The sequence below is a fragment of the Convolutriloba macropyga genome, chromosome 4 (assembly GCF_964194025.1).
Source record: "Convolutriloba macropyga chromosome 4, txConMacr16.3, whole genome shotgun sequence".
NCBI classification, from domain to species: Eukaryota; Metazoa; Xenacoelomorpha; order Acoela; family Convolutidae; genus Convolutriloba; species Convolutriloba macropyga.
In genome coordinates this window covers 68,773,334-68,785,963 of record NC_134471.1, presented here as the reverse complement: position 1 = coordinate 68,785,963, position 12,630 = coordinate 68,773,334, and the positions used below count along the sequence as shown (strand labels likewise).

The window sequence follows — 12,630 nt, the reverse complement described above, 5'->3', positions numbered from 1 at the left end:
CAAAACGTAACTATTGGGTCATAAAATGAGAGTCTCTCTATCTAATTATATTTTCGGTGACCATGTTAAAAGTCGTCTCTTTCACTTCAACGGGAATTTAAGCTAATAGGGACATCACTGACAATCAATTAGATAAAGTGCAAAATCTTGCCACAAAAAAAATGCAGTGACTTATATTGGAGTCCATTTTTGTATATACACTATTGGAAGGCATAACACATTTTAGTATAAGTTTTTAAAGTATCAAAACAGAGTCAAGCGTATAAAATTGATAGAAGCACCAGTCTAATTTTCGACAACAATTTTAAAAAAAATCAAATTCGGCAAACTTACATCAAGGTCCGCGATTGTTACAGTTCGGTTTAGTTGTGTAGCTCTGAAGGTCCAAGTGGATGGTCTAGCATTGCAGAAGACCGGTGCACTTTCTGACTCTGAAACAAAAAAAAATCAGCAATAAAAAAAACAGAAATTAAGTAAAAAAGATTGAGTATCAAATTGCTGTGATTTAGTCTATCATCTGTTACAACACAACTTATATGTCTACAAAAAAAGCTAAATTTAAAGCAGATTTTTATATCATATTTTTTTTGGGTTCGTTCTCATACTAATCTCACTGTGATGAGATTCCAGAAAACTATCATGTCCAGACAGCGATGAAGAAAACTGAACACCGAAGAGCTCATTAATCTACTAACGGGAAACGGAAGCCGAAGGCGAAGCACTAGCAGACGCAGATTGACTTCCTGAAACAACAAATATAAAACTTAAATGAAAACTGTTAAGAGGAAAACAACTCCTTGCCATCATTGCACTGTTTTTAAAATAATTCATCGAAACAAATCTGAGGAAATGATTTTCGAGTGATTCTGACTCCAATGAATTGAAATCGAATACTTGTCACTGGTTGAAATTCGTTTCCATTGAAATGATGCATGATCACATCCGATAACTCTTACCCGAGTAGTAAAAAGACGTACGGCACCCAAAAACCAAGCCCTTGCCATCAAAAAACACAGCGAGCATATTGTCTCAATAGCTGTCAAAAAGATTTCGCGTTGCCAAATTTTTAAACTGCAATAACATGCACAGTAATTGTCGCAAAAAAAAATCGCCATTGATTCCCATGACCTCTAGTGGGATTAAAAAAAGAACAGATGAAAACCGATAACTTTAAGAACAAAATGACAAAAACTGTGCTCTGTTTTAATGAGTTTTTGTAGTTGGGCACACTCCTGTTTCCTAACAAGAAGATACAGAAAATTATCAACAGAAATAAGCATTATAACTGGTAACTAAGACGAAGTAGAACAAAGTTCACAGACCAGGGCTTTACTGTATAAAACCTGGCTTTACGGGTTTAACCCAACTGTATTTTTGACTTTGGCCTTTGAATTTTTTTGCTCAATGTTTACATTTTAGATAGTTCTATTTAGACACTACTGTTAAAAAGCACATTGTGCAGAGGAGCGAGGAATAAAACTAGCCTAAGGAAGTCAAAAAAGCCAAAAATTTTTTAAAAAAAGCAACAAAATTGGATAAAAAGAGACAATATTTTGTTGGAGGAAGTAGAAATGGGTATGACGAAAGTCCTGATTTCTAATTCAAGGAACACTATCCTTGAAGATCAGAAAAAATACGATCATACATATGCAGAAAAAGCGAAACAATAAAATTTGAAAACAACTTTTGCAAATATCACTGATGCTGTTAACTGAAAAAAAAAACGTTTTACGACTGTTCAAGACTACGCGGCCTTAGAGCACATACAAAAACTATGTGGAGATCAATGACAGACAACATCAAACAGTACAAGAAACGAGATATTTTCTTTTCGAAATCAGAAACGAGACGAAGTCAGAATCTTTTCCAAAATTAGCGGCGCGATAGTCAATTATATACAATATCATACAACCCTTGTTCAAAACCTAACATAGAGCGTTGGAAATCATTACAAGTTAAATTACGTCCATTAGGTGGAAAAAAGATTGAAATCACAACAAACGCCTGCAAGATTCAAATTATCACTAGAACCATCCGAAAAGAAATCGAATTCAAAGAATAAATTAGCTGAAAATTGAACTCAAGTAATTGATTGCCTTGCACCTTATTAGAGGGCATATAAAACCCGTTATCAATAAGGAAAAGCGACGAAAAAACCACAAAGCGACAAAATCATTGGGAACACAAATTTTCATTTACATTTTCTTGAAGACAAAGCATCAAGGTCAAAGCATTAGCTATCAAGTTGAAAATTATTTAGAATTGTTTATGCATCAATGACGATTGTGCCTCAATGACAATAAAGATGGAGTACAGAAACCGTCAAAAAGCAGAAATTCACTAATAGCGAATGATGTAAAAGTCATGAAAATCGGTAGGATTCAACTGAACACGATTAAATTAATCTGTTCACTAAGGCCTCATAAGAAAATCACCATTTTCAAAAAAAATCAAATATAAAACTGGACAAAACCCAAAAAATCACTAGTAATTCGCGGCAACAAACAATGTCAAAGTCACATAACGTATTAGCTGCCCTCTAAGGAAACCAAAACTGATATCTATGCAACAATAGAACATGCGTATTTGGTATAATATAAATTTGTAAAATAACAGCAGCAAGAGAAAAACGATGAAAATAGAAAACTTTGCTCTCAAAAACCAAAAAAAAACTATGCAGACACAATTTTCTCAAATAAATATGCAAACTCTTTAATAAAAATTAATTGGCTAAAACTACTCGTTTTTCGCTCTTGTTGATACGTCAGTCTGACTAAAATGACTACGACTTTGACTTGTCATTAAGAACAAACATTCGGAAAAGAGTGAACATGTCATCAAAAAATGTAGAAGTCAAACTTAATCTCGCGCCCAGCCAGGTATTTAATCAAAAAGGAAAAACACTATTAAACTACTCATCTTGAAACAGCAAACTGCGGCAAAAGAAATAAAAAGAGAAGCCAAGTCTGATAACTTTTTCTATGAAAACTTTCACAGGTTCAGGACAATTTTCCATAAATCAACTGACAAAATTTTATTCAATCGATGACAATTTCTTATTGAGGAAAACAATGCAGACAATACATACCAAGAAAATCCGAGCAAAGTAAAAAGAAAATGAAGAACAACAATAATAAAACATACAGCATTGTTCTAAAAATTAATTCTCTATAACTCGTAAAGACTTGATAATTATTTTCAATAGAACATGTGAAGCTGTGAAGCAAATGATATTGAATCAACAAAGAAATAAAGAGAAAACCAAAAACTTGAATCAAAACTCAAGATAAAACATAAACCGACTAATGTCTCTTAAACGACAGGCGAGGCAATTGAAATCAGGGGCTGTAGCCTAGATCAAATTTTCTTTATGGCTGCAAAAGCAGTTGAGCATGCCGGGATTTGAACCATAAACCAGCCGTTCCCTGACCAGTAGCACTGCACACTCGGCTAGCAACCCATGCTTGTTGTTAAACTGCAATCGTGTTTATTATAGCAACAAGCTTTACTTCGGAGTGAGAACAATAGCGATCACTCAAAAATAAAGAACGAATGCGTGAAAAAGTCAAGTGAAAAGTCAAAGAATGATCTTAAAAAAAGCGCAAAAACACATCAAGCGAAAAAATTGGATTCAAAAAGACCAACACGTTTACTTTGTTCAAGAGCAATTAAACAACAAACTTACGGCAAATGAAGGAAAAATTAATCCAAATTAAACTAAAAACAATATGCAAGAATCAAAAATCAGACTTGAAAAGAAAAAAAAAGCAAATTTACGTCAAATAAATTGAACACAAAATTAAATTAAAATCAACACACTAACATCAGGAAAATTGCTCTCAATTAATATTAGCTGAGTCAGTAGTTATTAGCTGAGACTCAAGTGGGCTACTTCAAGCATAACTGAGAGAGAAAAGGAGTTGCCAAAAATGGGTGCATTAAGGAGGATGCATTAGGGGTGCATTGAGTGTGAAGCAAGGAGGGTTACAAAAAATCCCCTTTTTGAGGAAGAAAAGTAAAATGGCCGGACGAAGAAAACGCTATCATACGAATCGTCGGTATTACAAAAATGGTTCAAAAGAAAGACTAATAAAATTGATACCTTTGTTTGAGAGCAATTAATAATAGACGTACATTAGCAAACAAAAACATTTGTCTCATGCCTTTGAGAAAAAGTATTCGCTCATAAAACTTAGAAAAATCATATATCAAAATTCTCTAAATTTTGAGGAGAATCAGAGAAAACTGGAAAAGATTAGAAACCTGAGGCCGTTTTCTCAACTTCTTTTGCACAATCTTTAAAATTACAGCTGGTAGATTTCAAGCAAATCGCACTGCTGAAATGCTAATTATTGATTAAGAATATATTTAAAACATTGCTGCTTCTAATAGCTGCACCCAAATAACCTTCAGCTAGAATGACACAAACTCACTTGACCTTATCTCTTTAAATTAAAGTAAAGAAAAGTGAGGGAGTCGTTTTTGAGAGTTAGGTAAATCACGTGTGATCAAAACCTTAACCATGCGAATGAACAAAAGAACGTGCTCCACTTAGAGTGAAAAATGATGCCACGCACGAAATTACGTTACAATTGCCCGAACGAATGAGCAAAAAGCAGATTTTAAGTAATTCTGACGTCATATCGTCGTAACAAGAACCTCGACGACAAAAAAGTCAGACTATCAGACAACTGCGGCAATAGCTTTGTAGATCTTCAGTCTCAAAAATAATAGTAAAAGAAACAGACCAAAAAAAGTTCAGATTTTGATTAAGAAACTGTTCAAGTTATTGCTGCTTCTTTTGGTTGCTCTCAAATAACCTTCTATTAGAGTGATAAGCACTCCCTTGACCTTATCTTTTTGAATTAAAGTAAAGAATAGTCAATTTCAGAGAAAGGAAGTCATTTTTGAGAGCAAGGTACGTCACGCGTGACCAAAAACTTAATCATGACGATGAAATAAACAAGGCCGGAAGAAATCCGAAAACGACTCAAAGTAGAAACGTGACCATCCTCACTAACCTAATGCAAATTCTACGAACTTATAATAAGCAATTTGAAACAACAACAGGAAAAATATCATGAGAAAACTAACTGACAAAAACTGATACACCATCTGATAAACTTTAAATTTACTTGCGATTCCAAAAAAACTATTGGTAGAAGACCCTGTAATATAAGTAGTTTGCAGTAAAAAAAAAACTAACAATTGACTGACACACAACCTCATTAAATGGGTTAATAAAGAGAAATTTGAGGAAAGAGAAAAAATTACATAAAATTATATCAAAATTGTAACTAGGGAACGAATTTTCAATGAATTTCAAAGATGAAACGTCAAAAAAACAAATCCGTTTTTAATGACGCCAAAACAAACCACTGGCTGTGCATAGAAAAACTTTCTACTCATTAAAACCAAAATCAAACAAAGAAATTGGACAAAATTGCAACCAACGGATTAGTATGTGAACGAATTTATATAAGACACAAAACACCTCACGTTGTTCAATATACGAAAGGTCACCCAAACTCGGCCATATATACCAATTCTTCTGAAAACTTGCGCTCGAAGATCAAAAATGAAGAGGGTAATGAAAAAACTCCTAAAAAGTTAATAAAAAATTTGAGAGATTTGGGGCAATTTTAAAATTGATTTATCTCTGGTGTCACAGAATCTGTGGTGTCACAGAATTATTAGACTTTGTGGTGTCAATTTCAGAAGGTTGCGTATTAACTCAGCAGCATCGATCGAAAAATATTTATACAGCAAACCAAATTGCTAGTAGAAAAATTCAGCCAAATGGACAAAGAACGGCTAACAACGGTCAACTATATGCTCCTGTCTCTCAATAACATCATCATGACTGTTCATCATGACAGCTTTTATCACTTTCGCTTTTAGGTCAAAATGCCGCATGAATAAAACTACTTCCTCTAAGAACAAAAAAAGCCCGATACAAAACCAATACTCCTCGTCGACTAAAAAAAAAACAAGAGAAGGCCAATAATAGCCCCAGATATCGCTTTGCGGCTATTGATAATCTGATCATCCCAACAAAACAATCATTAACGGGAAAAATGTCTGCATGCAATAGCTTTCTGTTCAATTCCCGCTAATTGCTCAATTTCTCAATCACTCCCAATTAACCAGTTATAATAGATTAACCTCTCTCTTCACTCTGCTCTTGAAATCTGTTCAGCTACAATTCTTAGCACAGGCGTTTCTGTTTCAATTCAGCTCTATCAGTATCTTAATTCTTGAAATACAATACTTCACTTCGAGCCATACAAACTTTGCCTTAACTCTTCTTCTAGTCGTTAAAAAAAACGAAGTGCTCAATGCAATTAAATTGAAACTGCTCACACCAAGAGCACGACAATATAGCTCCACCCAGCTTACAACTAAAAAAGACATAAACATACCCGGCATATTGCCAGAAAATAGCCGCCGTTCATTCCAATAAGAATGATTGGGATTGAAAGAATAGATATTGAAAAAAAATTTTGTACAAAAACATTTTTAAGTCCGATTTGTTTTGATGGCATTTCGTAGTTGAACATACTTCTGTTTCTTAGAGAGAGGCTACAGGGGCTACTATCAATACCAATAAGCATTAGAGATGGTGACTAAGACTTATAGGAACGGTGTTCAATTAGCGGGCATCTAAAATTGGGCTTTATGGGTTTATCAGGTTTCTATTTCTGACTTCAATTTTTTATACTGACTCTGTTCATATTGAATTGCCTTGCTGAGCAACTGATGTTCAAATTCATTTTAAGCAGAATGAGAGAAGAGAGAAACTAACCTAGAGAAGTGAAAAAGCTTTCACGCAAAATGTTGAAAAAGCGGCAAAATGAGGTAAAGCGAAACAATTTTTTGTTCGACAAAGTAAAAAAAAAATAGCAGGACAAATACTGACGTACAATTCAAAGAATTTTCATTGACTAAACAGAAAACTAGACCTAGAACGGACTATAAATGGATTGAGAAAATCACTTAGAAAAAAATCCGATCAAAAAAATTGAAAGACGGCAAAAATCAAAGTGAAATTGCCGCATGTGAACAAAAAGCCACTAGCAAGAAAAACGAAATTTTGTTCAAACTATTTAGAGCGAAAATTTTCACGCCCCAACACCACTCGCTTTTTCGCTCCACTTCCTGTTTCGGCGAGACCAAAATCACTACTCCAATTTGACTTCAAAAATCATGAAAATGTGTGAACAGATCTATAAAAAAGGCAGCGCACCAATACAATTCAAACTTTTGAATTTTAGAATAGCGCTATCACTTCGTGTCAGTTAAAAACATCCCGCAAAAAAAACACCATAATGAGGTTGACAAAACCAAAATTTTATTTTGGGTACGAACAAAAAAATCAAAACATAGCTGGCAGATTGCCAGAAAATAGCCGCAATAGACTCGTAGATCTGCAGTCTCAAAAAAACAGTAAAACAGACAGACCAAAAAATTCGTCTTTTCATTGAAGGCTGATATGTTATATTTTGATTAAAAATATGTATAAGTTTTTGCTGCCTCCATTAGCTGCTCTCTAAAACCTTCATTTAGAGTAACACACCCATTTGACCTTATCTCTTTGAATTAAAGTAAAAAAAGTCAATTTCAAAGTGAGGAAGTCATTTTTGAGAGAGAGGTAAATCAAGTGTGACCAAAAATTTAATCACGCGCATGAACATAAAAACTCGCTCCACTAAGAGCGAAAAATGACGTCACACATGCAATTCAGTTGAAATTGCATGAACGAATGAACAAAAAGTGGCTGTGACGTCATATGGTCGTAACAAAAATCATGACGACGAAAAAACATAGCAGGACAAGTCCTGGCGTACAATTCAAAGAATTTTCATTGACTAAACTAAAAACTAGACCAAGAAAGGACTATGAATGGATTGGGAAAACCATTTAGAAAAAAAAATCGGATCCAAAAAACCGAAAAAACTGTAAAAATCAAATTGAAATTGCCGCATGTGAACAAAAAACCACTAGCGAGAAAACAAATTTTTGTTCACACACCGTTTTCTCACTCAACTTTAAATTTAGAGCAAAAAAATTTCACGCCGCAAAACCCTTCGCTTTTTCGCTCCACTTCCTGTTTCGGCGTGACCAAAATCACAACTCGAATTTGACTTCAAAAATCATAAAAATGTGTGAACAGATCTTAAAAAAAAGACAGCGCCCCAATACAATTCAAATTCTTTGAATTGTAAAAAACCAAGAGAAGGCCAATAATAGCCCCAGCTATCGCTGTGCGGCTATTAACAAGAAAGCTGTGTAAAATATTTGACCCGGCTAATATTAACCATCTGTGGAAGAAATTTCAGATGATTAAATGAAGAAAAGGTAAATCGCAAAATTACGCTTATCCTAGTGTAAAAAGATATGATAACGGAACTGAGTGTCACACACGAGCAATTATGCTCAATAGTTGGGTACAGAGTCCTGGATACACTTAAATCATTGAAATGTCATTAGCATACCTGACATGCTGGCTGATGCAGAAGCAGACGCTGATGAAGGCTCTGAAAACATTAATTTGGACAACGTTTATACAGACAGAAAATAAAATTTACTTGGCTCTCAAGTTAGTCTTCATAAGATGTTATCATCTAATTCTTGATCACCAAAAAGAGAAATTCAAATTGAATTTTTAAATCTACAACTCAATAAGCGACCTGAACGTTTGACTTGTCTGGCCTTTGGCACATTATATGTCTGGACTTTGACACATTGTGTTTTTTTACCTCTAAAAGTTGAAACGCAAGAATGAGCTCGGAAAGTTCCGGAAATGCAAATTCATCATAAAAATAAACACATGAATGTCACTACTTTTTAACCTGTAGATCCATTTCAACAATCTCTACATTGACGTGAAATTTGATCTCTGCACTCAGTATTTTTTTTTTCACTCAGCACTTGTCAGAAATTGTCAACAAACTATGATAGTACTGAATTGAACAGAACTGAATTGATAGAACTGAATTGAACTAATTACTTGAGCAAACTGTGGCTTCAATGGCCATCGGGATTTCAGTCAAGACCATGTCCAAATTCACATTTTCGATTCTGACAAACACTTGAGCAGCATCAATTATACTGTTGGGATCAGTGGGAACGTCAAACGGGACTGCAGTATTCGCAGGAAACTCTACACCCATCTGAAATACACGTTAAAATAAAACGTTATGTATAGTGGAAATGCCGCAGTCTTTGAGCCATTTCAACATTAAGTGATTAAGTGCTTGGATAAAGTTATTCCAATTCTGTTAGCAAACGACAATCTTTTCAACAATCTCTTCGTACCCCATTTGTACTTGGTATTTAAGCGGAGCCCCAATTTCCTCTAGTTATATCAATGTTAGTCAACACACTTCCACGTTAGCTTTCAATTCAGGTACTGATATAACTTTAATCGAACGATAGTACACGGAAATGCCACCCTTGCACTGAATGATATAGTATAATACGGAAATCGCCGAAAAGTTACGACAGCGGAGTCAGTTTAAACTACTAAATTTCCTAAACATACCATTTCGAGTTAAACGCCATTATGTGCTTAAATAAGATTGGTGAGATATCTTTGATAGGTGAATAAACCATAAGCTTAAAAATCGCCCTATTCTGGCTCGATTATAAATCAAAGTTAAATCAAAAACAAACTAAAAAATATAGGAGTCACAGTATTTTTCTGGGAGAATTGAGCAAAATGCGATTTTTTTCCTCCTAATGAATATCCTAAGAAGAATATCCTCCTAATCGTTATTCACATTCCCGAATATTACCTCCTAATTCCCGAATATTCACATTCCAGAAATTACTGATCCATGATATCACAGGTATTCAAAGCAACTTATTGCCAATCAAAATTTGATTTATTTTTTTTTCAAAAAATTCATAACCCGCAAATTGCCGGAAAATAGCCACCAGTTCAAAAAAAGTCAAAAAAACTTCTACTTTGATGTATAGTTTAGTTTAGATTTTAAAACCGAACTTAAATCAGCTTAGAAACTGAAAGCCATTAAGTTTTAATACTATTCTCAGCTAGCAATCGCTCTAATGAAATTTGATAACCTAATGCTCTACCTATGACTTAATGACGGTTTATTCAGTCTCCTTTACCCTTTTACTCTTTTCCCATTGACCTTATTCATCACATTGCGTAATTCAATGAGTGAAATCATTAAAAAACCGATTCACTTGAAACAGCGAGTGAGGTAAGTCACGAGTCAAACGTGAAAATTGTGACTTTGTAAAACGAAAAACGTTAGTTTTTCTAACGTTAGTTCTTCTAACATCATTAGTTGCTCACAAATAACCTTCAATTAGAGTGACACAAACTCACTTGACCTTGTCTCTTTGAATTAAGTTTTAGAAAGTCAAGCGAGGAAAAGTCATTTTCAAGCGTGAGGCAAGTCACGTGCGACCAAAAATTTAATAAGCGAATTAACAGAAAAATTCTCTCCACCAAAAGTGAAAAAGGACGTCAAGCACGCAATTCAGATGAACAAAAAGCAGATTTGAAGTGGCTGTGAAGCCATATATAACAAAAAAGTTAACGACGAAATAAAAAAACCAAGAGAAGGCCAATAATAGCCCAAGCTATTGCTGTGTGGCTATTAAAAAAAAGGCAAAAATCCCAGTCAAACTGCCAAATGTTAACAAAAAAACCACAATCGACAAAGCAAAATTTTGTTCAAACACAAATTTCTTAATGTATTTTGAAAGTGAAGTGGTAAAAATTCACGCCGAAAAACAACTCGTTTTTCGCTTCACTTCCTGTTTCGGCGGGACCATGATCACTTCTCCAATTTGACTCCAAAAATTGAAGAGATCTCTTCACAAACACTTCAAAATCTGTTAAGAGATACTGAAAAAATAGAGAGCCCAATAAAATTCAAATTTTTTGAATTATACAAAAACGGAGAGCGCAAAAATCATAGCCGTAAAGAAGCTGACGGCGGCTATTAATCATGCAATTGCTGTCACAGATATTAAACAAAAAGTCAAAAAAAAATTCTCATTTTCCAGGAAATGTTTTTTTAAATCTAGCGAACTCCTTATTATCACCGTCTCTGAGCTAAAAAAAATTTCAAAGAAGCAACTTTGTAAGATGTTGTAGCAATTTTTCAGTTTTCTTTTTTCTCAAACAAATCATAATCTTGTATCCTATCTACGTAAATTGTAAGGCCGACAAGTTCAAAATTCCGAACTATTGTACTGCGGTTATATCATCCAGAGGATCATTCCAGATTCATTCAGTTATGTCCGTCTGATTCTCTTGCTTTCCCTTCAATTTAAAATTAAAAGAAAAAGAAGTATTATTTATGAGTAAATGGTGGCCAGGATATTCGGCAAAAGCCATTATTGTAGGCATCAAGAAAAAATTTTAACTCAAAATTTTTGGAAACATAAGGCGATTGCCAGCTAAAACACATGAAGACGGTACTTCAGCTTCCAAAGTATGCCAATATATTAATTGAATTTCCCCGACTGATAACTCTAAAATATTTTTTAATAAAGCTACAAAAATTTTAAAGGGACGCGAAACGAAGACCTTATTGACATGTGGTCATGTCATAAGGTAGTGGCTGCCAAAGTTTCCCAACATTTCCCCGCCTTTTGAAATTTCCCGCCAAATTGCTGACAAACTTCCAAATATTTCAAAACAACGGTCTGGGAACTGATACTTATTCACTGAGTGGAAAGATTTTTTTTTTTAAAAAAAGACGTTTTTAAAGAACAAAACTTTGGCCACTGTCCGTAATCATCCACCCGTCCTCCGCTAAAAATTTATGTTTTATCTGCCCTATTTAGATTTAGATTCATTTTTTGAAAGAAGGAGCCAATGACACAACACAAGCAACTGTCGAAATATTCGGCGCCCACAAAAATGCGAAAAAATATTTTTTCCCTTTTTCCAAAAAAACATCAAAATTTATATTTTAAATCCTCCAGCCAAGATCATTTGTTTTCACATAGAATATTGGATTAAAAAAACTGACGGTATAAAATCTTTTCAATTTTTCCCGATTTTCTACATTTCCCTAAAGCTGTTTAAAAATTTTTCTTTTTCAATCTCAAAAACCTTATAGTCCACAGATAAAAAATTTATTCATATAATCATTTATAGACAACTAACTTGCTGGTACGTAAAAAAAAACAGAATTTGAAAAAATGCAAAATTTTTTAAAATTTTGTAAAAACTTTCGGCTTCAAAACATATTTGGCAATTTACAATCTAACCAATAACGCATACGCCAGCTATAAAATCTTTTTGGGCCCTAAGAAAAAACAAAAAACTTGAGTCCGCTATCAAAACATATACCTAAAAAACTGACAAAAAATGATTTTTCTTGCACGAGACCTATATGAACTGTGACCAGCGTCAATTAAAGACCTCTGTTGAACTGAAAAAAAAACTAAAAAAGGGCCAATAAAAACGAAAGACAGGAACTTTTCGCATTTAATTTAGGCTTTCCCAAAATTTAACTAACTAAGTACTTGAAAAGCTACTTAAGCAAGCTTAAGTGCTCTAATGCAACTTAATACATCCTGGGCTTTACCTGATTTAAAAGCTAGATGTTATCGAAAAATACGTGGGCAAAATTTACAAAA

General features: G+C 34.0%; 1 protein-coding gene across 28 annotated transcripts in view; it reads right to left on the bottom strand.

Moving 5' to 3' along the window:
• LOC142337853 (uncharacterized) overlaps positions 1 to 12,630 on the bottom strand; it is a 232,282-nt gene that overhangs the window by 197,823 nt on the left and 21,829 nt on the right. For all 28 annotated transcript variants that reach the window (XM_075387410.1, XM_075387418.1, XM_075387416.1 and 25 more), the window contains exons 10-13: positions 9,011 to 9,173; positions 8,496 to 8,537; positions 696 to 743; positions 334 to 431 (exon numbers count right to left, since the gene is read on the bottom strand). In XM_075387410.1, the coding sequence (XP_075243525.1) occupies positions 334 to 431; positions 696 to 743; positions 8,496 to 8,537; positions 9,011 to 9,173 (351 nt within the window). The remainder of the gene's footprint in view (positions 1 to 333; positions 432 to 695; positions 744 to 8,495; positions 8,538 to 9,010; positions 9,174 to 12,630) is intronic.